At 44.1% G+C, this 25,547-nt stretch overlaps 1 protein-coding gene across 1 annotated transcript in view; it reads right to left on the reverse strand.

The window, feature by feature from the left end:
- TTLL7 (tubulin tyrosine ligase like 7) overlaps positions 1 to 25,547 on the reverse strand; it is a 1,104,754-nt gene that overhangs the window by 524,363 nt on the left and 554,844 nt on the right. Inside the window, exon 12 of the mRNA XM_086936338.1 lies at positions 15,794 to 15,888. Within this exon, the coding sequence (XP_086792464.1) occupies positions 15,794 to 15,888 (95 nt within the window). The remainder of the gene's footprint in view (positions 1 to 15,793; positions 15,889 to 25,547) is intronic.

Consider the following 25,547-nt stretch of genomic DNA (forward strand, 5'->3'; position numbering starts at 1 on the left):
TAATCAGCAGAATACCGCTGAAAGGTTCTTAGACAAGAAAAAAATCCTTGATGTCCTTCAGTCTGCAATAAAAGAAACCTGTCACCAGATGTCTGACATGCAAAGAAAGTCTGCGTGTGGGAAACCAGAACGCAAGATACCGATGGGAGATCCCATTGCAATAAATATAAGAATTAGGGGTGTACCTGAACGAGTGGAAAGCTGGCATATGGCCACCTTCCTGGAATTTTGGATACTTGAAAGATCACAGCATTTCATCATAGAAAGTGTCCATAGGGTGCCTGCATCATTGTCTGCGTCTGATGCACCCCTACATTTGGCAGTGGTCCAGTTATTCAATAGAGTTGTTATCCTGGAATCATCCTGAAAGATGAGCTCATTAATGATGGAAAACCAAAGAATCTTCAGTTTTCATGACTATACTGCACCTGTACAAAATAAAAGATGCTTCTACATGGAAGTAAAGCCGCAACTTTTCTGCTAGCTTGATGTTAAATACATGTTGATTTTTCCTGCAATTTTAAAAGTCACACTGGATAACAGAATGCTCTTCTTCTCTGAACCCAAGAGGCATGGCACTAGTCTAACCAATGGGTACTGAACTGTGGCAAAAAGGTCCCAGAACCTCTGCCTCAAAGACTGCGAAGGTCAAATATGAAAAAAGCTGATTGCTGAGCGAGGTCCTCCAGACAGACAGCGGAAAAGATTGCAACTAAAAAAAAAGAAGTACTAAACACTGCCAGTTATTGGGATCAGGTATGATCAAAAGGATGGGACTCTGACTTGAACCCAAACTCTAAGCAGATAGGAACGCATCAGGAGGAAGCTGAGAAGGTTGACTGTGCTGCCGGAAGGTATGCAGATGAGACTGTATCCAGATATATACTGATCTGAATGTGTACAGTAGCTCTCGGGAGAATAAGCATTGCAGACCTCTGTAATATCAAAGTGTGTACCTGAAGGGTCCACTCACCTTCATGGTAACGCCTAGTGGCTGTAGGTTGTGGGTTGTCTTCATAGTACTATGGTACCAAAAGGGTGGATGGAGAGAAGAGCCCTAGGAGCACATGCATTGTGCAATTGTGATTGTAGTTGGATGTCTGTGGAAGGCACGGAACAATAAACAAGACCAGATTCCACCCCAATACTTTACCTAGAAGGAGGAAGCTTCCCATTACACTTTAGATTAAAATGGGCATTAGTGCGACTTCAGCTCTGAGTGGAAAACTGCTGCTGATTTTGTTTTGGTCAATGTTAATTGCTAAGTCTGGGCAAACAGATATTAGAGGGGAAGCAACTCCGTGAGCCACAATGCAGCAACCAAAGGTACATCATTTAGAGGTGAGGGAGCAAGGTCTTGCCCTTGTACCTTCCCAATAAATGAGCGATATTCTTTGTCCTTAGTTCCGAGATAATTATCCTTGCTTGGTACACACAAGTATTATGTGTTGTCATGGAATGTGCATGGATTTAACACTGATAAAACGACATTGAATTCACACCAACATCAACAGAAGAGGTATTATAATTGCATTTCTTCAGGTACACCTCATCAAGAATGAAATAGAGAAATTGCACCATACATGGAGAGACAATTAGTTGGCACAACACATTCTTCCCATACTGGAAGTACACTTACAGGGATAGACGTGGTCAAACATGTAAGTGATAGAGATGGTAGGGTATTTTGCCCTCTCTTCCGTGTTCCTTAGCTACCCTGTGCATCTTCTAGGCAGTATCTATTGTCTCCTTTATATGGAGTCCTCTTGCTCCCCTGGTCAGAAGCATACCTCAACGAATATGTCTTCTCTCCGCAAGGACTCAAGCGTTATTGCTCCTTCCAAGCGCCAGAAGAAGGAACTCAATTCTTCTAGCTAATCGCCTCTACCCATCACCATGGAGGATCTTATGGAAGAGCTCAAGCTTATTAAGCCTTTCATTACACTAATGCTACAATTCAAAGGCTAGAAGAGAAATGGTCCAATCTAGAGTCTAGGGTATCTGAGGTGGAACAGAGAATTAGTGATACTCAGGATGTAATTCCTCAAGTTGCAGCTATGTCTAAAGAAATTTCTCTTTTAAAAGCACAGACGGAGGACTTAGAAAATCGCGATAGGCAAAACAACGTAAGGATTTATGGTATTCCTGAGGGAGAAGAGGGTTCTGATATGCTCGCCTTTCTGAGAACACGCATTCCTAAAATTGTTGGACCCACGGACGGCACTACTCTCACTTTGCAATGTGCACACCGCATCATCTCCAGCTCCAGAGGTAAATCTTCCACCTCAACGGTTGCCCTTCCTAGACAAATAATTGTTTTATTCTAGGAATATACTGAGCTGTTAATGGTCCTCTCGGCGGTCAAACTCAGAAAGCAGACGTGGTCTGGTCAAAAACTTTCTTTTCTCAGGGTGAGGCCTGTGCAACTGCTGCTCGTCACAAAGAATTCCAGTCTCCCCGCCAAGATCTTTGATAAATGAATGCTAGATACGGCCTGGTGCATCCCTGCTTTTTTAAGGTTATATATAAAGAACGGTGCTACTCCTTTGATCGTCCTGAGGATCTGCGTCAATTTATCCCTGACCATAAAGGTGATGTGATGGACTTTGGAGGCTCCTGAGAAATGTCTCTTTCATTTTTTCTGTGCTATCCTTCCTACACTCTAATGTTCTGAAGGTATTTGTCTCTTTCCTTTGTCGTTAGTATAGAAATGTTGTTTTTCTTGCAGGTTTTTGTCCACTTTCTTTGAAGACTATTTCTTACCATTTCCTATGTTTTTATCTACAGATGTCTCCCTCCCTGTATCAAATCATGTTCCTGATGTTTCCTTCCCATCCTGTTCCTCCTGTTTACAGTTGATCCCGATGTTTGGTAAGTGTCAGCCTCTCCACCAAATACCCTTGTTCAGCTGTTGAATTGTTTTCCTTGCATCATTTTATGTTTTTTCTGCCCTATATTGTCAGTCCCCCCTCCTATGCTATCTGCTACTTAGCTCCGTGCTCTTCACCTTTTTTATAGATATGGGTTCCGGTCGCTTCCGGATGTCTTCACAGACTTTGCCCTCTGTCTTTCTTGTGCGGCTCCCTGCCTCCACATGATACTCTTTCTCTTCTGGATATGTATTCCGTCATTCTTGACTGAAGTCTTACAACTCCATGTCAACCTCTCTTTGTCAATTATTTACTCTTCTCCCTTGCCTTCTTTCCTTTTCTTTTTCTTTAGTTTTTTCCTCTTTCTGTTTCTTCTTCTTTGATCTTGGTCCCTTTCCTTCTTTGTCTCGGTTCCTGGTGAACCCCTCTTCTTCTATCATTTATTCCTACTGGTTTCCTACCTTCTCTTTCCCTCCTTTCTTTACTATTTTCTGTTTCTCTCTATCTTATTTTAATTTCTTCAGCATTTTGTCTCAGATTATTTCCACCTATTTTTTTTCTCTTTAGTTCATTACTACTCTACAAATCTTTCTTCTTATGGTTTCTACTATTCACTTTCCTGCATACCGTTTAATTTATTGATTTACAAGTTTTCACATATTATCATCTCACTTATTCCAGTTTTTACCAGTTTAAAATGCATTTGTTGTACTTAATGTTCTCTTCTTGTTAATATGACTGATAATATTCGTATAGTTTCCTGGAATGTGAAAGGTCTGCATAATCCTGTTAAGAAGCAGAGGGAACTTACTCTCTTATCTAGGTTGAATTGTAAAATGGCGATGCTCTAAGAGACTCATCTTAATGATAATGATATCAACTCTCTCAAAAAGCAAAGGGTAGGCCATGTTTATTGTTCCCCGGCTAAGGATAGGAAAAATTGAGTTGTGACCTTATTTCATAAGTCCCTTTTTCTTGTTCTAGAAAAGGAGGAGAGGGATGTTGATGGTAGATGGTTTCTTCTACATCTCACTGTAAATGGTTCCCATATCTCTCTTCTTAACATATACGGCCCCACCAGTGTTGACTCACAAGTCTGGCAGTCCATGTCTGGCAGACATTCATGTCCTGACACTAACTTTTTGGTGGGTGGGGATTGCAATCAGGTCATGGAACACTTCACGGATAGAAAATCTACTGCTAGATATATCCTAAACAAAATGCGAAAAACCTTTATAAATATGATTCGCTCGAGGGGCTCGGTGGATGCTTGGAGGATATTTCACCCGGACACCTTAGAATTCACTTTTTTCCCCTACCCTTTATTCTTCATCCAGAATAGATTATATTTTTTTAAGTCCTCTTCTTCTCCCTAATTTAATTAATGCTGAAATTGAGTCTATTCTTCTTTACGATCATGCCCCGTTCTCATTAATTTAGATCTTCCTTCTGAGCCCTTTAAGCCTTGCAGATGGCGTTTCAACAATTATTTACTTAAAGATCTCACTGTTTTGGAGCATTTCAAAGAGTTTTTGTCGGACTTCTTCCTCAGGAATGTTACTCCACATATCCCTTTCCACACTATCTGGGATGAATTTAAGGCTATAGTCAGAGGTTTTATTATTGAGTATGATGCGGATAAACAGAAACAATGCATCAGAGACTCCGCTACCTTGTTAGCCTCCATTACGCAATTGGAGCATGCCTATTTTTCTTCAAACACTGAAGACACACTTAAGAAACTAATCTAAGCTAAATTGTGTTTTAATAGAAAATCAACAGAAGATTCTTCTGGGGACCTACTTAAAGTTAACTTTACATTTTATGGTGGCCGCAACAAAGCTGGCAAACTGCTTGCGAATTACCTGAAGGTTAAATCCCAAAGATCTAAAATAACTAACATTATAGATGATGACGATAGTGGAATGAAATGAAATGAAAATTACATTCATATAGCGCATAAACTACCCTGAGGCCTCGCAGCGCTAGTGGCTAGAATCAGAGAGCAACAGGGCAGGCGCTAGCAGGTGACTCCAAACAAATGAGTTTTTAAAAGCTTTCTAAATGCTAACAGATTACTGTTCTTTCTAAGGATGAGGGGAAGGGAGTTCCAAATTTTTGCAGCTTTGAAAGTAAGCGTGAGCGCAAAATCCGTTCCACTCGCAGATTTCGCGGATATTCGGTAAATCTGAAAATCCGCAAACTCCCGCAAATTTACCAAAAATCCGCGAATCCGCGAGCGGCGGATTCGGGGGGCAAAAGTTCAAGCCTTCAAGCTTGAAGTTGTTGTTGTAACTATTTTAGGATGGCGCCGGCAAGCTGCCAGCGCCATCCTAAAATAGTTACTAAGTTAGCTTCAACAGGAAGAACAGGAAGCACTAATAGATAAAATAAAGCAGGTGCTCAAGCACCTGCTTTATTTGATCTATTAGTGAAGCTAATTTAGTAACGTTTTTAAGATGGCGCTGGCAGCTTGCCGGCGCCATCCTAAAATAGTTACAGTAAGATGATGGATGGACAGCTCACTCAAGGGAGCGTCGTCGAGGCTGGGCAGGTGTGCCTTCTTCCCAAATCTACCGTCGAAAATCAGCTGTGATGCTGGATAGAGGCCTTTGCATCCTTGACTTTCACGAGCGCAATCCTCATGCTGTTCCTGTGACCAGGAGATTCTTTCTCTTGATCTGCTGCTCTGATCAGTCTCTAACCTTTTATACACACAAGAGGCATGTGAACTCGCATGGAATCCCTGCCTGTTTGGCCCCGCTCACACACTCGCGGTGTGCACTGTCTTCCCGCCATTTACCCACTATGATCGACAGCTCACTCAAGGGACCCCTGCGCCCTTCGGGGCGATTGCATAGTAACACACACATGGTCGCTGGAACTAGTTGAAGCTCAAATTCAGTGACTCATTCATCAGCCCAAAAACAATTGTGAGCGTCGTCGAGGCCGCACAGGAGAAGACCCCCCCCCCATTAAAGAAATGCGCAAAATCCGCGAATCCACAAATTCGCGGATTTTGCGGATCCGCAAATCCGCAAATCGTGGATCCGCAAAATCCGCCCATGCTTAATTGAAAGAGAACAGGCGGCCGCCCCAACGGGCTTTGTTTATCTTATTGGAGGTGGCCAGGTGTAGAGAGCTGGAGCGCAATGCTCTGTGAGGGAGATAGGGAGTGACTAGAGAATGCAGTAAGGCTGGACCAGTCCTCTATATAGCTTTCTGAGTCAGACACATGGCTTAAACTGTATCCTAGCTGCAATAGGAAGCCAATGCAGTTTCTTCAGGGCAGGTTTGGCAGACTGCCAGCGAGGTATTTGATAGAGTAGTCGGGCTGCCCAGTTCTGAGTGACCTGAAGCTTATTAATTGCAGCCTGGGGGGCTCCCAGATAGAGGGCATTACCGTAGTCCAGGCGAGAGAGTATCAACGCCTGGACCATAATTCTCCTCGCCTGAAACGGAAGCAGAGGGAGAATCTTCCGGAGCATTCTCATCAGGCCATAACAGGTGGTTGAAGTTTTAGATGCCTGGAAAGAGAAATCAAGGGAACTGTCCAGCCAAATTCCTAGGCTTTTTATCTGTGACTTGGGGGGGTGGGAGGTCCCAGACAGGTTGGCCATAGGGGAACAAGAATATTGGGCGATGGATTGCCAAGCAACATAATTTCAGTTTTCTCCCCATTTAGCCTAAGGCAGGAGAGTTCCATCCATCTGGCTACTACCTCTAAACAGGGACCCAGGGTGCTGGACGACCCCTCAGTTTGGTTTAATGAGACCACTAGCTGGGTGTCATCTGCATAGGTGACAATTGTAATGCCAAATGGATGGACTAACTCCGCCAGGGGCCTCATGTAAACATTAAAAGGTGTGGGGCTCAGGGCAGAGCCCTGAGGAACCCCACAGCTGAGTGGCTGTTTGGTGGAAATGGCATCTCCCTCAAAGACCTGAAAGAAACGTTCATCAAGGAAGGAGGGGACCCATGTCAGTGCTGCGCCCGACACTCCCATGCCACTGAGTCGATGTAGTAAAATGGCATAGTTAACCGTGTTGAACACAGCACTGAGATCTAATAATATAATGGCTGCCTTCCCTCCTCGGCCCAGTAGACTCCTAGCCTCCTCTGTCACTGCCAACAGGGCTGTCTCAGTCCCATGTTGGGGACGGAAGCCCGTCTGAGAATTACACAAAAAATTGTTGGACTCTAAATACTCGACTAAAGTGTTATTGATGTGTTTCTCAGCCAATTTGCTCATCCAGGGCAAAAGGGAGATGGGGCGGTATTTGGATTGGACAACTTGCCCTGATCCAAGTTGGGTTTCTTTAGGAGGGCCCTAACCATTGCACATTTCCATGATGTAGGAACTACTCCCGAGGCAATTGAGGTGTTAAGGACGTCAAGGATAACTGGGCGAATAGAATCAATAACTGAGATGAGATGATGTGGAGGTGCTCTATCCATAGGGGAGCCTGAGGAGACTTTGGGAATTATTTTATCCAAAGAGACAGTGTCCAAAGGGGTGAATTGTTCCAGCATGCAGATGGCTGGGACTCTGGAACTAACTATTGCCATTCATCTAGCTCAGAATTGTCAGAGGAAAAAGCGGCATAGATGGTTTGAATCTTCTGATAGAAGAAAGTTGCTAAATTATTGCATCGTTCAAGTGCTCCTTCTGATGGCATTAATTCTTGAGGGGGAGTGATCAATGATTTGGCTATCTGAAAAATTTCCTTTGGTGAGTTGGCAGCTATATTAATTTTTGTTTCGTAGAAGAGAGCCTGTGCAGCCTTAATTTCAGTTTTGTATAGCCTGATCGCTGTTCTATATTCTGCCTTCCCACACTGAGAGGGATCTTGTCTCCAATTCCTCTCTAACCTACGACACGATTGTTTTAGGTCTCTCAGTTTGGATGTAAACCATGGGGCTACTTTTTGCCTCTTTATACAATGTATGGGTTCCTTAGGAAGGACTAGTTCAAGGGAATTTTGGATCCAGTGGTTAAAATTACTACTGGCCGTGTCGGGGTTCGAGACCTTCATGGGTTTAAGGTCAGCGAGAGCAGATTCCCATAGAGTTCGAGAGAGTTTAGCCCACTTTCTGCCCCACTGTTTTTTAGGTTCCTGAATGGATAGAGATCTCCCAGTTACCTAAGTCAGGGGAATTAAATAGTGGTCTGTCCAGGGAAGTGGCACGGGCGTTTCAGTGGTCAGGGTTTTGATGTTACTATACACATGATCCAAGAGATGACCTTTATCATGTGTTGGAAAAAACCCTTTTTGTGACAGATCAATCGTTTGAAGACTCAGCCGAAGATTATTGGCTGAGATGTCAAGAGAGTTATCTAAGTGTAGGTTTACATCGCCTAATACAGTGAAGTTGGCCGAAGTAAGCACTTATGTAGCAGCTAGGTCAACAAGGTTTGTGATAAATTGACCTTCAGCTCATGGCGGTCGGTAAATTAAAAGGCCATAGAGGGTATTTATCAGGAAACATTCTAGCGAAAAAGACATACCTTCACAGTCTGAGAGTGTAGTAGGGTTATTACGACACTTATATAGGTCTTTGTAAATAATGGCTAAACCGCCGCCTCTACCAGTAGTACGATCAACTCTCTTTATTGTGTAGCCTTGGGGGACTGCCCACACAACGGCTGGGTCGGCTTCCAATTGGAGCCATGTCTCGGTTAAAAAGAGTACATCTGGCTTGAGTTCTTCTATTAGTAGAGCTATCTAAGTACAGTGTTTAGGTAATTATCTACAATTGAGAAGAAACATCTTCCACTGATTGACATTAGAGTGTCTACCGATAGTACTGGGTGACAACTTCCAATTACAGTGTGTACAGTGGGTCATAGCAATAGGGTGCATAGAATGTAAACATTTCGAATTAACAAGAGGACGTAACTCCAATAAGCGTGAAGAGTCATAGGAGTGTAAGCTTCCGGTCCCCGGATCAGGGATTACGGCCCCTGGACCCGGCTGGGCACGGACTGGCACAGACTGGCTTCCCTTAGGCGCGGCTTTGGCGCGCCAGCGATGCGTCCGATGCGCGTGTCCGCTGCGCGATGGTGTCATGTGCCCTGATGTAGATTGGGTTCTTAAAAAAGCTGGAGCGTCACCCTGCCAAGATGGCCACCCGCTAATGGCACCACCAGGAAGTGCTGTGTAGTTTGATCTCCCTCCACACAATCAGCACCAATCAGCTGTGGTGGACCGGGGAGTCAGCGCGCGATTAGGAAATGCCCAGGTACAGTTTCAAAAAGGTGAGTAACAGATAACAAGTAACAAGCTAAAAACAATAGAAGCATATGGTAGTTGCCTCTGAAAGCGCTAGCGCAGCAATGACCTGAGAAACTCAGATTCTAGATGCTGCGTGTTGGCACTCTGAGGCTCTAAATACTCCGGGTTCCTAGAAAAGCTGGAGCGTCACCCTGCCAAGATGGCCACCCACTAATGGCACCACCAGAAAGTGCTGTGTACTGTGATCTCCCTCCACACAATCAGCACCAATTAGCTGCGGTGGACCGGGGAGTCAGCGCGCGATTAGGAAATGCCCAGGTTCAATTTTAAAAAGGTGAGTAACAGATAACAAGTAACAAGTTAAAAACAATAGCAGCAGTATGGTAGTAGCCTCTGTAGCGCTAGCGCAGCAATGACCTGAGAAACTCAGATTCCCAGGTCTTGTGGATAGTGTTAACCATTTTAAGGATGAGTAAATATTAAACTGCTTTACGGATTTCTATAAGACTTTATACACTCCTGAATCTTCTCCTACTGACACAGCCCTGGAATCTTTTTTTGGAGCACTACCTCCTCGTTCTTCCCCCTCTCCTGATTGCTCTGTATTAGAAAAAGACCTATCCCTCTCTGAAATTAAGTCCACCCTAGGTAAATTACCTAAGGAGAAATCCCCCGGCCCGGATGGTTTTACTGCGAGTTTTATTCTTGTTTATCTCAGATTCTCCTCCCTCACCTCTTATCTCTATTCCAATACTTTCAATCTCTTAAGTAAAGGCCCATGGCGCCATTTTTGAAGCCATGATCTGTTTAATCCCAAAAAAGGACAAAGATCCTTCTTCTTGTGCTAACTATCACCCTATTTCTTTAATTATTTTAGACTGCAAGATTTCTGCTAAAGTTCTTGCTCTTTGTATTAATAAAGTTATTCTTAACATGATTGGCTACGAGCAGACAGGGTTTGTCAAAGGTAAAATACTTGTGGATAATTCTAGAACATTTTTAAATATTATACATCTTGCTTCTAAAAGTTCCTCCCCTGTTGCAGCTATCATCCTGGACGCGGAGAAAGCTTTTGACCGCATGCACTGGCTTTTTATGATGCGCGCAATAAAATGCAATGGTTTTGGTCCTGGTATTTTATCCCTTATGCATTTGTTATACTCTTCCCCTACGACTTAAGTTTTTGTTAATGGATTTCAATCTCCTTACTTCACTCTTCAGCGAGGCACTCACCAAGGCTGTCCTCTTTCACCTTTGCTTTTCATTCTATCTCTTGAAACTTTTCTCCATTCCCTTAGACATTCTTCTCCTTTTTGGGGCTTTACACATAAATCAATTGAAATTAAGTTTGCCGCATATGCAGATGATATTCTGTTATATCTCTCTGATCCTTAAACTTTTTTACCTGCCTTCACAGATATGTTATCTTCCTATGCACCTTGTCCGCAAGTCCTTCCACTAAATAAGTATTGTTTAAGAAGTATGTTTGAGGGGACAGACTTTAAATGGAACACCAACTATATTACATGTCTGGGAATAAAATATTCATCCTCAATTGCTAGAACGGTTCAGCTTAATTTGGATGATGTTCTATTAAAGGTATCTGGCATGGCAGAGAAATGGTCTCCCTTATTCTTGTCTTGGTGGGGCATGCTGGACACCTCTAAAATGATGATGCTTCCAGTTATTCATTTTTATTTGTCCAGGTTACCAGTGTGACTTCCTTTAAAACATTTTAAAACTCTTAATGGCATTTTGAGTAAATTCCTTTGGGACAACTGTGAAGCTTGTATATCTTGATCTGCTTTGTCTGATCCTAAAGATAAGGGAGGGGTTAATTTTCCAAACTTTCATCAATACCATTCTTCCTTTTTAATTTTTCAGGTTCTGCCCTATTTATCTTCCTCGGGTGATCTCCCTGTTTCAATATGGTACAAATTGGAGGAATCTGTTATTCATCCATTTCCTTGTTCTTCATTAGCTAATTTCTTTCAATCCCCTCGCTCGTTTAAATCTCCCACTATTTCACAACTTATATCAACCTTTTATCCAGTTCTTACAAAATCTCTTTAACATCTACAGATATTCCTGGACCCCTCTATATGGCATAATAAGTCCATTAAGATTTCTAATTGTACCATCTTTTGGAAAGATTGGGTTGACAAAGGGATTACAAATGTGTACCATTATCCTCAACCGACATCTCTGATCTGCTCACAGCAGCCAAATCTGGGTCACTTTATGATACATGTCCGGTTGCTGTGGTTAAACTTGCTCCCGATCACTGTCATGTTTGAAACAGGTCTGTTTCCTAAGCTGTAGAAGATTGCCTCAATACTGCCTCTTCTAAAAAAAACAAGCCTGGACCCTAAGATCCAAACAAATTTAGCCCTATTTCACGCCTCCCACTTCCAGCAAAGTTGGTTGAAAAAAATATGAATCAACAACTTAGTGTCATTCTAGGCGAAACATTAGCTTTAGATTCCACCCAATATGGCTTTAGAAAGGGACATAGTACAGTTGGCTCTTATTAAGGCCATAGAGGAGATCAGGGAAACCGTTGATCGGAGAGGCAATGTGGACTTGATCTTACTGGACTTACCTGCAGCCTTTGATACGGTCCATCATGACATCCTGATGGACCGGCTAAGGGTTTGTGGGATCCAGGATAAGTCATGGGATCTTCTTAAATCCTTTCTTAGGAGACAGTACAAATCGTATCTCTAGGTGAATACCAGTCCAAACCCTTTGCACTAACTTGTGGCGTCCCGCAAGGGTCAGCACTAAGCCCTACACTTTTAAACGTGTATGTCTCATTTGACCCTCTCATTCATGTGTTTGGGTTTGGCCTTAACTCATATGCAGATGATACCCAAATTGTGCTATCTCTGCTTCCAGGTCATGAGGTAGGAAGAGATAAACACTTTCAAGACTGTATGGAATCAGGGAGATGGTTGTCCAATAATTGCTTAAGAGTGAACTCAGGCAAAACAGAAGTCATTCTCTAAGGAAATGACACCAACTTTTGGACCCCAAATTGGTGGCCAGATGCATTGTGCATGCTCCCTACGCCCACTAAAAAGTTTAAAAACCTAGGAGTAATATTGGATAAGAGACTTGCCTTTGATGAACAAGTAAAATGCAGTGGCATGAAAAACAGCCCATGTTCTCAGAACAGTTAAGAAAATATTACAGTTCCTTCCAGCTGGCAGCCGACAGACAGTGGTCACGGCTCTGATCATGTTGAGGCTTGATTACTGCAATAGCCTCTATTTAAACATCGAAAAAAGATTTATGAAGAAACTTCAGCTACTACAAAATGCTGCAGCTAGACTACTTACTGGTACTTCCAGGTTTTCCCCAATATCCAAAGAAATTTAAAAAACTTGCATTGGCTCCCGGTAAGGAATTGAGTGCACTTAAAATCCCTCTGCATGGTTTTCAAGGCTCTGCAAGGTAAGGGTCCCGATCATTTAAAATGGAATTTTCAATGGTATATCCCGAAAAAAAATCTTTGCTCTCTGGTCACTGTACCACTCCTAAGGAAAGTAATATGGAGTGGTAGAAGTTTTGTTTTTGGCACGGCAAAAGCCTGGAATGACTTTCCTTTTCACCTGAGAAATGCTACTGATCTTTTGGCATTTAGGAAGGGGCTAAAAACCTGGCTTTTTGATAAATAAAATGCTTTTCTCCTGTTTTTGCTAAAGGACAAGTGACTAGCGCCAGGACATCTCCGGGTAACCGCTGCACTCTAGAAATTTCTGTAACATAACATAACATACAGGTTAAACACCTAATCCAGAATATGCAATTTTTTTCTTTTCAAGAATCTCAATCTAATTTCGGTTTACCTGATACTTCCCTCCTTAAATTTGATTCTCTAAGACTGACTTTAACTGAACAGTTTTCTCTTATCTTCGAAACATCATCATCGTACAACGCAGTTGCAAGCTAATCCTCTCAACCTATGAAAATTCTGGTGAATAATCACAACCTGTAGCACACCTTGATTAATATCAGCACACTTACAAATTGTTGCAATTCAGAAATGGCTCCAAAATTACTTTTGGGAAGAGAATTCTTGCAAACTTGTGACAGTTGCAGAATGCAAGAAGTGCTTCATGTACGTTTTTGTGACTTAGGAACTCCATCTATGCCAAAACATTTCTGCTTGCGTTCTTGTACATAGTACGTAATCATTCAATGCAGATAAACGACTTACAGTACAAAGTCTTCAATTTAAGAGCTGTTATATTGCCACCCTGGAAAGCTACTGCCATTTCCGGAGTGGGAATGGGTTGGGAAAATGGTTTGGGTATCCCCAATCTTTCCAGGGCATCATCATCCTGGAACGCCCAGACTCCACCACTAGAGTATTTACATGTTCAGGTTTAGCACCTTTGTGTGGTAATATTATTACTGGTTGAAATGGATTTACAAGTGCAATTCTACCTTTTGTGAATTTCTTGCATTTATAAATCAAACAATAGACCTGTGCAATTTTACACACACAAATGGATTTGTGAATCAGGCAATAAGCGCACCTGACAAAGCATAAAGTTGATTTCCTATTCCCTCATTTTATAAACTCTGTCATCCCAAAACCCAAAGGAGCCACACTCCTACCCACAACATGACCACTTCAAAGACTAAAACATTCAACATCAGCTAATTGTTTCCTTACAACTCCTAGTGATTTGAGGCTAACGATATATTTGTTATGTAAATGTTAAACATCAATAGATAAATAATGGAATTTGTATTCAAATTCAAATTCAAAAATTAGCTTTATTCGGTATTTTGACAAAAAACCATAAAAGCATACAGAATACAAACATAGACAGACTAAATAACTTTTCTCATTAAAAACATCTTACAAAAATACATATCATGAGGACAGAACAGATGAATTCCATTTAAAATGTATAAAAATGTCTAAAGTTCATTGAGGGACTCTTGGAATTCATACAGACTCCTGTGTTACGTATTATCTGATGTGATAAGGTACAATATGATACGATTTTACAATTTGTCCATGAAGTCCTAACCATTGCCCATAGTTCCTCTACACTTTACAGTGAAGGTCAAAAATGTTATCGCTGTCACTATGGTAAGTTCATCTTGCATCATGTACAGTCTGACCAGTGCAGTTTTACAGGTTCTCAAACCCCATGTCTTTAACAATGGTAACAGATATCTTTTTCTCCCCCACTGATAATACTTGCAAAAGAGAATGCAATGTAAGTTTGACTGCTTGGATAGGTCATCACACGGGCATTTTTCCAAGTTAGCAGACCAATCATTCGGGACCGGAAATGATATTAACCTATAGAATGACTCCGTCCTCATTCGAGTCAGGAGCATTCTGTGATAACACGAATAGGTTGGGGCTAGATAAGGGTGAAGGCCTATGCCATGTAGGATGTTACGATGGGCTACTATGGTAGACTTGTGCCCATCTAGATACCATCTCCTTTCCTCCAGTAAGTCAAGACATGCCACTTTTAGGGCTTTTTTTGCTATTTGTGAGCATGATGTGGGATTTAAGTAGAGATCTGGTTTACCAATAGAGAACAAAAACTTTTTTACATAGGTTAACCATGACTGCTTACTAGAAGTGGAATGATTTAAACAGTCTTGGATTACTTCCCTGTTGAAACCTGTATCATCACATGTTCAGATCTTAAACCACAACATCACTGGCGCTATCTTTATCAGATCGGTAATGTGGACTCTATCCAGTTCATTGTGGCAAATGGTAGTAGACGTGGAGCGGGGGACTGATAGTAAATACCTCATAAAAGCATTTTCCACTGTTTGAATTTGTGTACAATCTGCTGGTCCCCAAATGCCTGCCCCATATACAGCAGTGGACACACATTTAGCTGCATAAATCTTAAGTAATATATCTACAGGTTTCCTACACAGTCTTTTAGCAAATTGTTTAAGAGCACCTATCGTGCGGGAGAAAGCCAGGTTCCGGGAGGTTATTGCTGTTGACCATGTGCCCCTGTTATTAAATATGATGCCTAGGTAAGAAAAGGTTTTGGTCATGGCTATCTTGGTGTTGTTGACGAAGGTTTTGCATTCTGGTATGTTTTTCCTCAATGTGCATGACATTGTGAATGTTTTTCCCTCGTTAATTTTTAAGCCTCTCGTGGTCATAAAGGTTGAGAATCCTGTTAGGGCTTTCTGAAGACCTCGCTGCGTGCGAGCCATGATCACGGCATCGTCCGCATATAATAGTATATAGTGGAATTTGTATAATCCTGGTGTTGAGTTAAAAAAAAACACATGGAGCCTCATTCACAAAGGTAAATGTACACTTATGTGTAAGTATACGATTGTTTAATATTCACAAAGGTATTTTAGGAGTAGTATATTGACAACTACAGAGGCTCCGCACATAAATGACAGGACAGTCGTACCTTTTTATGTGCGGAGACTTCACAGTCATCATAGAGATACTACTCGTAAAATAATTTTATGAAAAGCAAACAATCTTAAACTTTCACAAAAGTGTAAGTTTACCTCTGTGAATCGGACCCATGATGTTTAAAAAGAAATGTATTCGTTTAAGCTGTCTGAAACCCATCCATATTTTCCCAATAACTGAATTCCTTCAAAACTTAAATTGTGAATGATCATTCCCCATTTCATTACCCTATAAAAGGCAAACAGTCTCACCTGATGTTGAGAAGAGTTAAGGCGTTTAGAAGTACCCCTTTTTTGACATCATAGTCTATTTTTTGGTCAGTACCAAAACTAGGGGCTCGATTAATCTGAAAAAGTTGGAAAACACAAAGTAGTAAGTATATGTTTTCTTTCTCTGTACAAGAGCTTCCCTTTATATTAAAATCTAACAGTGCAACAAAGTCATATGATTATCAATACCATAAAAAGCACAAGGATATGAATAAACACAGTGGGATGTAGCGTCCATGGTGGGATTACTTACAAAGTAAACTAGCTAAAATATAATGGTATTCATTGTTGAACAATTTGCTTAATACAACTTGTATGATAGATGCTCAGTTTAAACATATCCTTTATTCGAGATATCAGAGTGTTTTGTTGTGAATTTTATATATATTATATTGAAAAACAATAAAAAGAGTTTTAAGCAATGTATCCTAATACTAAGGTTGGACAATAACAGATACTTACCAGTAATTCACGTTCATATAAAGTGATTTGTTTTTAGAAAACAAATAAGTTTACATGGTCCTACACAGCATGGGTTAACATTTGTCTATGCTCTAGAAGCGATAGTTGAAATTGGTGTAGTTGGATGCATATTTTCACTGCTCATACCATATAGAATTAATTATTGTGCGGTTCCAGTGCAGCATGGTTGAAAGTTAGAAAAAAAAGCACTATGTTGCGATCAGCTCTGGCCATGTCATAGCAATTTTGTTTCTAGCGGGATGGGAGGGAGTAAGCAATAACTTGTGGGGGGGACGTCGCAAGCAACAACAGGGAGGGCAGGGGTCAAGGGGCAAGCAAAAACATGGGAGGGGGTGTGTTGCATAGCAAGAAATTAAGAGACACACAACAGAGTGGGAGGCGCAAGCAAGGGAGGGGAGTGGGAGGTGGCTGCATTGGAAGGAGGGCTTGGCAAACAACAAAGCTGCAGGAATGGAGCAAACAAATATGAGGCAAGAAAGAACGTGGGCGGGATAGGTGCAAGTAAAAGAAAAAAGTACCTCCAAAAGTGCAACCAGTAGAAGGACATACACTGGGCCTTAAACAGTATTTCGGTCATGCTCCAGGTTAGAGTCAAACACACAATGGTGAAGTGAAGCCAGTCAGTGCTGACCAAAGAGAAGCAAGGTAATGACGTGACAATGAAGCCACCCAATGGTAAACAATGGATGAGCTCTAAGACTCCTGTAAGTAAACAAAATGGCTCGCAAATGACAGCTCATGCTCTGCCTCAGGCTAGACCTAAAAACAGGACACAGAAGAACAGACATAGAAATCTAAGTGACAAACATGGCTAAGTTGCCTCTGTGGATTTGTGCATGTCTGTGTTTTCATTCATTGAGACAGTAAAGTCAAACCTGATGGAAATGCCAGTGGTAGTTAGCCTACAACTCTGTTGTACTGTTAACATTTGTATCATATTCTCAAAGAAAGAAGTTAATGAATCCAAATATAAATAACGGAAAAGAAGAGAGTGAATTTAGGCCCTGTGTACATTACACACATATTCCCATATTCATATTCAGCTATGCTTGCAGGGCCGGTCACTCCACACACCGCGGGCTCCCCCCCACCCCCCCCTGGGTGCCCAAGACTCCTGCCCCTTACGCTGCTGCCGTGAGCCCTCAGCTGCTGTCTCGCTCCAGGGCAGCGTTGACCGCCCCTGTGCCCGTGTCTCCCGCACTCTAGCCATCTGAGTGCCAAGTTCTGTGTGATTATTGTTGTGCCCATTATTGTTGTGCCAGTACCTTTGTGTTTAATCGTATTATTTTGCATAGTCCTTGTTCCCCGTGTCTGTTCCCGCTGTTTCTTCCCCTCCCCGATCCCTGCCGCAGCTCCCCTGCGGCCCGCCCCCTTTTTCTTCTGTACCCCTCCCTCGACCGCCCATTGGCCACCCCGCTCCCACCTCCCAGCTGCTCCTCCCTCCCACTTGGACATTTATGGAGGTCGCCGCCCGTACACGTTCATGCGCAGTGGGCGCGCGGATTGTGCGCCGAAGGCAAGCCCGTCTGCGCCCGTCCGTGCCTGGACCGCGCCCAGCGCCAGGTCCCCTGGTCCTCAACGATGTCAGCGCACCCGACAAACTTACGACGCCACCACCCTCCACGCACTCAACGCCGGACGGAACCCCACCTGCTACCGAGCCACCCCGAAAGGCACCCACGGACCCTTCACCTGCCAAGCCTGCCAATTCACCTGCCTCCAAATCTGCACCGTAGCCACCAGGCCGAGCACCAGCAACCACCACCTCAAGTGCATCCTGCTCAACACCCGCTCCGTCCACAGGCACGCTGTCGAACTCTGGAACCTCCTCGACACAACATCACCAGACGTCGCCTTTCTCACAGAAACCTGGATGAACGCCTCCTCAGCCCCCGACATCACCATAGCCATCCCGGATGGCTGCAAGATCACCCGGAGAGACCGCGTCAACCAAACCGGAGGAGGCATCGCCATTGTCCACAGAAACACCATCCGCATCACGACCAACATCGACGACACCCTCACCGCCGCCGAGCACCTTCACTTCCAGATACACACCGATCCCAAGACCACCCTCAGAGGCACCCTCATCTACAGACCTCCGGGACCACCCACACAATTCAGCGAAGCCATAGCAGACTTCGTCAGTCCACACACCCTCACCTCCACAGACTACATCCTCCTACGGGACCTCAACTTCCACCTGGAGAACAACAAGGACTGCAACACCGCCGCCCTGCTGGACAACCTCGCCAACCTCGGACTCAAACAACTGGTGAACACCCCCACCCACTACGCCGGCCAAACGCTTGACCCCATCTTCTCCTCCAGGAAGCACATCTCCTTCAGCCACTCCACCGGACTACACTGGACAGATCACAGCTGCGTCCACTTCAACTTCAGGAGAACCACGACCCACCACCACCCGCAACAGGTTCACCGCAGAAGCTGGAGCAAGATCACCGCCGACCAGCTCATCACCACCCTCAGCCAGTACCCGCCCACCAACACGACGGAACCTGCAACCTCACACAGTGGCTCACCAACTGCGCCGACGAACTCGCACCACTGAAGAATCCTCCCAGCTGACCCGGCAGCAGGAAAGCCTTATGGTTTACCAACGACCTCAAAAACTCCAAGAAAACCTGCCGCACCCTCGAGAAAGCCTGGTGCCACGACCAGACAGCAGAACACATGACAGCCCTCAAGAAAGCCACCCGCAAACACCACCAGCTGATCCGCAGCACCAAGAAGACAATATTCAAAGAACGACTGGACAACAACACCCACAACAGCAAAGAACTCTTCAGCATAGTTAAAGTGCTCTCCAACCCCAGCGCCTGCAACAACGACATCACACCCTCACAAGACCTCTGCGACTCGCTCGCCTCGTTCTTTCACCGCAAAATCGCCGACATACACAACAGCTTCGGCGCACTGACCACGCACCCACCCACCGAACCAACGCCCCCCACCACCACCCTCAACACCTGGAACCCTGTCAGCACCGAAGACACCACCCGCCTGATGAACACCCTCCACTCCGGCTCCCCTACCAACCCCTGCCCACACCACATCTTCAACAAAGCCGACTCCATCATCGCAGCCCAACTCCGGAACATCATCAACAGCTCCTTCGCATCCGCCACCTTCCCGGAGAGCTGGAAACATGCCGAGCGCCCTCCTGAAGAAACCTACCGCGGACCCCATGGACCTCAAGAACTTCCGCCCCATCTCACTTCTCCCCTTTCCAGCCAAAGTCATCGAGAAGACCGTCAACAGCCGACTCTCCGCCTTCCTCGACACCAACGGATCCTTCGACCCCTCACAGTCCGGCTTCTGAGCAAACCACAGCACCGAGACTGCCCTCATTGCAGCCACCGACGACATCAGGTCCCTGCTCGACAACGGGGAAACTGCTGCCCTCATCCTCCTGGACCTCTCAGCAGCCTTCAACACAGTATGCCACCGCACCCTGATACAGCACCTCAACAACACCGGAATCCAAGGAGCGGCACTGGAGTAGATCATCTCGTTCCTCGCCGGAAGAACCCAGAGAGTCCGCCTCCCCCCGTTCCAATCCACAGCCACCGAAGTCATCTGCGGCGTCCCACAAGGATCCTCACTCAGCCCCACCCTCTTCAACGTCTACATGAGCCTTCTCGCAGCCATCGCTTGCCAACACAACCTCAACATCATCTCCTACGCTGACGACACCCAGCTGATCCTCTCCCTCACCAACGACCCCGCCACCGCCAAAGCCAACCTCCAGGAAGGAATGAAAGACGTCGCAGAATGGATGAAGATCAGCCGTCTGAAACTGAACTGAACAAGACGGAAGTCCTCATCCTCGGACCATCTCCTTCTACCTGGGACGACTCCTGGTGGACCCCTGCCCTGGGCACTGCACCCAAGCCAACGGACCACGCAAGCAACCTGGGCTTCATCCTGGACTCCTCACTCACGATGACCAAGCAAGTCAACGCCGTCTCGTCATCCTGCTTCAACACCCTGCGCATGCTCCGAAAGATCTTCCGATGGATCCCCACCGAAACCAGGAAGACGGTCACCCAGGCCCCCGTCACCAGCCGTCTAGACTACGGGAACACCCTCTACGCTGGAACCACAGCAAAGCTCCAGAAAAGACTCCAGCGCATTCAGAACGCCTCAGCACGACTCATCCTGGACATCCCTCCCCACAGCCACATCTCGGCCCACCTGAAAGACGTGCACTGGCTCCCCGTCAGCAAGAGGATCACGTTCAGACTCCTCACCCACGCACACAAGGCTCTCCACGACAAGGGCCCGAAGTACCTTAACAGCCGCCTCACATTCTACACACCCACCCGCCAGCTCCGATCCGCCAACCTCGCCCTCACCTCCGTCCCACGAATTCACAAATCCACCATCAGAGGAAGATCCTTCTCCTACCTGGCAGCCAAAACATGGAACTCCCTCCCCACTCACCTACGGCTGACCCTGGACCATCTCTCCTTCAGGAAACAACTCAAGACCTGGCTGTTCGAGCAGTAGCGACCCCCCCCCCCCCCCCGCCTTGAGACCCTACGGGTGAGTAGCGCGCAATACAAATTTCGTTGATTGATTGATTGATTCAAAAGTAAAAGCATACATGAATGAAAAACGTAATCCAGGATGTCTTATCGTACATGCTCTTTTAGAAGTTGTCTTTTTGGACCTTCAAAGGACATGGGCCGTAATCTGATCCGTGAACAAAAGCGAGCTTGCAAAAAAGATGCACAGAAATAATGTGACCAGCAACAATGCAGCCTCATAAATTTTGTAGTCATTCTGTCAACGCACATAATTAAAGAGTGTTTATAAATCCTGATAGGATCGCTCATGGCATGGTTTTACTGTAGTTGAAGCGTCTCACTTTGTAAATTACTGTTATCTCCTACTTGCAGTTCTGGCAGCAAACAAAGCGGTGAATGATGAAATAAAAGGTTTATGTTCGCACTATGGCACCTTCATTGTAAGGTGCGCCTGGATAACTGAAGCCATATTAAGCAGTAGGCAGCTAGCATGGCTGTGAATTCCACAAACTGAGAATACTTTCTTTATGACAAATGAAGCGTTTTACTGTTACTAATGATTGTACTTTTCCAACCTGCTGCAAAACACTACGAGTGGTTAATATGATGCCATAAAACAGCTCGTTTCTAGACAACATATAAAAACTCACAGAAGCAGAAAATTGTTAAACATCTATAAAAAGATACAGTAGGGGGGATCAAACTGAGGCGTTGAACGATATCAATATTTAATGATGCTGCCTGTTCACAAGCCCCACACTTCTCATTCACAGAAGGGCCATTAAAGCCTGCCGTCCTCCGCTGCCTTATTTGTGGTAATTGATGGTCCTCAGAAACATGGTCTGAACTTAAAGCCACCAGGAAGGCAGTGGCGCGCCAACAATTTTTAGAGTAGGCATGTTGGCCTATAATACCACTGAGCTGTAGGCATTCCGGTTATGAATAAAGAGTGTACTGCAAGAGCATACGTCAGCAAGAGAATGGGGGTCCTGTGGATGGTCTAGTGGTGCATTTTGAAATGCATACTCACAATTATATGGGTGACTGTCATGCGGCAGCGCAAAGTCTTCAAAATGGCCTTTTTGTGCAAATAAATTACCAGAAACAACTACTGGACAGGTATCTCTAGTTTGCCTGAGGAAGTGCGATACCTTAGTCCACTATCACAGTCTAGGGTGGCATGTTGGAAAGACTAACACTGGGCACTGCGGCTTCTGAGAAAGAATAGGCATTGTGCTATGAGCCTCCAAGCAAACAGATTGTGTCCCAGCCTGCAGCATGAGTCAGATGGTCCCAGCCAGACTCACATTGCCAGAAATTCAAATTAAGGCAATAATTTGTTTTATTTTTAGTAGCACCTGACAGTGTGCTGAGTCCGTAGACATTATACAAAGGCAACAAAATATCTAAAAGAAAATGGCATGACTTATGAGACTATTAACAATAAGGTTCAGCAGAGATCATTAAGATAAATGAAACACAATGGTGCTCACATAAATAGCTGCACCATTTAACAGATCTTCACAAAACTCTCCAAAACAAGTTCATCCACCTCAGCTCCTTCCTAGAAAGTTAAGAGCTGATCCGTTGAGCGAGTGGTGGGAAAAAGAGGGTTCTCAAAACGCAATTTCCCCTTACAATTTTCATAGGGCATTTTAAGGTAGTGTGACAGTCAAAATGGCTGAACAGAATTACACCAAATTTGGCAACAAGCTAGATATTTACCCAGAAAGTATGCTTTTGTAAAATCTGGTGTAAATCTGTTCGGTAGTTTTGGAGAAATTAAGGTTCAACATTTGTAGCTATAATGACAGTTGTATAAAATTCAAAAAATCAATTTGCTGATGTGACTTTATTTGGCGCAACCAATCTGACTGTATGGTCACAACATGAATAGAAGAGTTGCAGCAGCCATTACAAGACTGGGGGACTTGGTCCCCTGTCTTGAAAATGTTTTTAAAAGATCATAAGCGACAGGCTAGGGATACCCATATCCCCTAAGCTTGTGGGGGATCCAGGAGGGATCCCCCAGGAAATTTCTTTTTCTTCGTATCGCAGTACCAGCAAACAAAAGCATGTTATTGCCCGCGGGTGGTCCAGTGCAAAGGGGTCAGCACATTATTAACTTTTACATACATTTGGGGTGGGTGAATTCACTGGCTCCTGTCCCTGAATCATACTTGTCAAGGAGTTCCTATGTTCCATGGGGCTGGCGTATTAATGGTGGGTCCCAGGACACCATCCTCGGGGTCCAGGACAACATAAAATAAGTGTGGAGCACCACTGTGATCTTGAAAATACTCCCAGAGGCCGGAGTACCAAGAGTGATTTGGGCTGCCACCCTGCGCCAATGCCTCTATCTTCGGGTCCTGTAGCTGATGCATACTGTTCCACCTCCATGTGGGTGAGGCAAAAAGACTTCAGAGCTCTTCCCACCTGATGAAGCTGGGCACGGGTGGAGGCACAACAGACAATGGTCTTCCAGCACCAAAGTGGGCTTCCTGCGCTGCCTTTGTATAAAAAACAAAAATGGCCAGTGGGTGTCCTGGTGCACCCAAAAAATAAAATAAAGAATGACGCACAAAAGTCAAAAAAGCTTCCAAAGCAACTTATTTATTATTCATTGCTTCAGCGAGGAGCGCCCGATAATGCCCTTTGAAGGCTAATTTGCTTATTGTTTACTGGTATGTGGTGCACAAATCTGGGCAGGTGCCCCACCAACATGTATTCAGAAGCTTGTTGGGGTTACAGTGGGGTTCAGCAGCCTCACTAGAGATTATCTATAAAAATGAACCTTAAATTTCCTAAATCTTAGAGAACATAATCCCAGGAAATGTTTAAAAAAAATTCACGTTGGAGGCTTTGTCATTCAGGAGTGGAGGGACCATTTGTGGTTAGTTTTAAGCTACAATATGTTGCCTGGGAAGTGTAAAAGAAAGTCTTGGATGCATGTTTAATGTTGTAATGAATGTAATGGTTTATTGATAAACAATGTAATGCTTGATATTAGTAATGAATGTCTTTGAATAGAGTTTCAGATTTGATTGTTTTTCAATGTTGAATGTTGACGTGATTATGGCTTCATTAGGGTGATATCCCTTGAAGAAGTCAATAGGGTGGTCTTCATATATTAATGTAGTGAATCCTTGACAAGCCAATATGCTTCCCCTGTATATAAATGTGATCACGCCATGAGAAAGCCAATAGTCCTGCCTTTTACATATTAATGTGGTGAACTCTTGATAAAGCCTGTAGACATTGCTAATTTTAAATTACTTATATTGTGATGATGCATAGGTGGAGGGATAGTTATTGTGAGGGTCGTGAATCACAATGGGCCAAATGTGAATTGAGGGTATCCTTATACATGACATGTTCATCATTGATGACATCACTGATGACATCTCACATGACATCATTGATGACATCAATGAAGACATCATTGATGAAATGATCCACTAATCTGCTGTTCCATTTAAACGAGTACAGCCATTTGAAACATGTAAATACATACTAAATGCCAACAAATCATGTAAATCATAAATTACATAAACATATGCGCTTATATAAAATACATATACTGCAGGCTTGACCCTGTGTAAAACACATCACGAAGAGCACACTTCCTCCAGACACTCAAGCCTCATTAGTGGTCACATTCTTACAAGGTACATAGCTCTTCATAGCCCACTCCTTGCAGACACTCAAGCTCTATTAGGTGGCCAAGCCCATAATATGCACAGCCTTTGCCCGGTGCACATCTGTTCACAGAGAGCTCACTCCCTTGAGACACTTAATCCGCATTGGGCAGGCAAGCCTTCACCTCCATAATGTGCAGAACTCTCCATGAAGAGGTCAATCCCTCCAGGCACCCCAGCCCCATTAGGTTTCTAGCATCCACTATAACCAGCTGTTGACTGGGACACAGTTTTTCATGAAGGATCCGCAACCTACATCCTATAGAACTATGCTTGTGGTGAAGGTCCTACAACACAAAGCTGTTGTCCTTTTGGGAATTCTTCTCAAAGAACCCAAACTCTCCACACACACATGCCCTATTGGGAGGCCAAAGCAAACACAAAGAGATGATGGACGGATCGCTGAAACTTTTCAGACACTCACACCCAGTCAGAGATCTGGGTTGAATAATTCTTAAGCTCACTTTGCCACCTCAGTTCAGATCCAGCTATACGCAAATCAGTATTGACCCTGTGCCTCATGGGAACAGTCCAGCCCGAACTGCCAAGCCAGGTTTTCCCTGAACCGGAAACAAGCCTCCTGGGACCGGTTTCTGGGTAATACCCTTCATTAGCCAGGCCTGCTTTAATCCAGTGACAAAGTGAGCAAGGGACCCACGTCTGGGCATACCCTGCCAACTTAGGGCGAACAAAGCAAACACTAAGAGATGATGGACGGAGCGCAGAAACTTTTCAGAGTTGAATCCATCATCATTCTTCAGCTCACTTCGCCACCTCAGGAGGGCAAGCATGTTACAAAAGTTTACTCACATTAGCAGTATAGAAGCTATAGAACATTTTCTCTATATGTAGCTCACTAAATACTTTTCAGTGCCAGAAGCATATAGCAGACTCTCACATTCATTATATGAAGTCACCACTGAAGCCATCAGTGATGTCATTCAGAGATGCAATCAGTGGTGTCATCAATGAGATCATTGAACATGTCATGAGTAATGTAAG

Source organism: Lissotriton vulgaris, chromosome 1_1 (genome assembly GCF_964263255.1).
Source record: "Lissotriton vulgaris chromosome 1_1, aLisVul1.2, whole genome shotgun sequence".
Lineage (NCBI taxonomy): Eukaryota > Metazoa > Chordata > Amphibia > Caudata > Salamandridae > Lissotriton > Lissotriton vulgaris.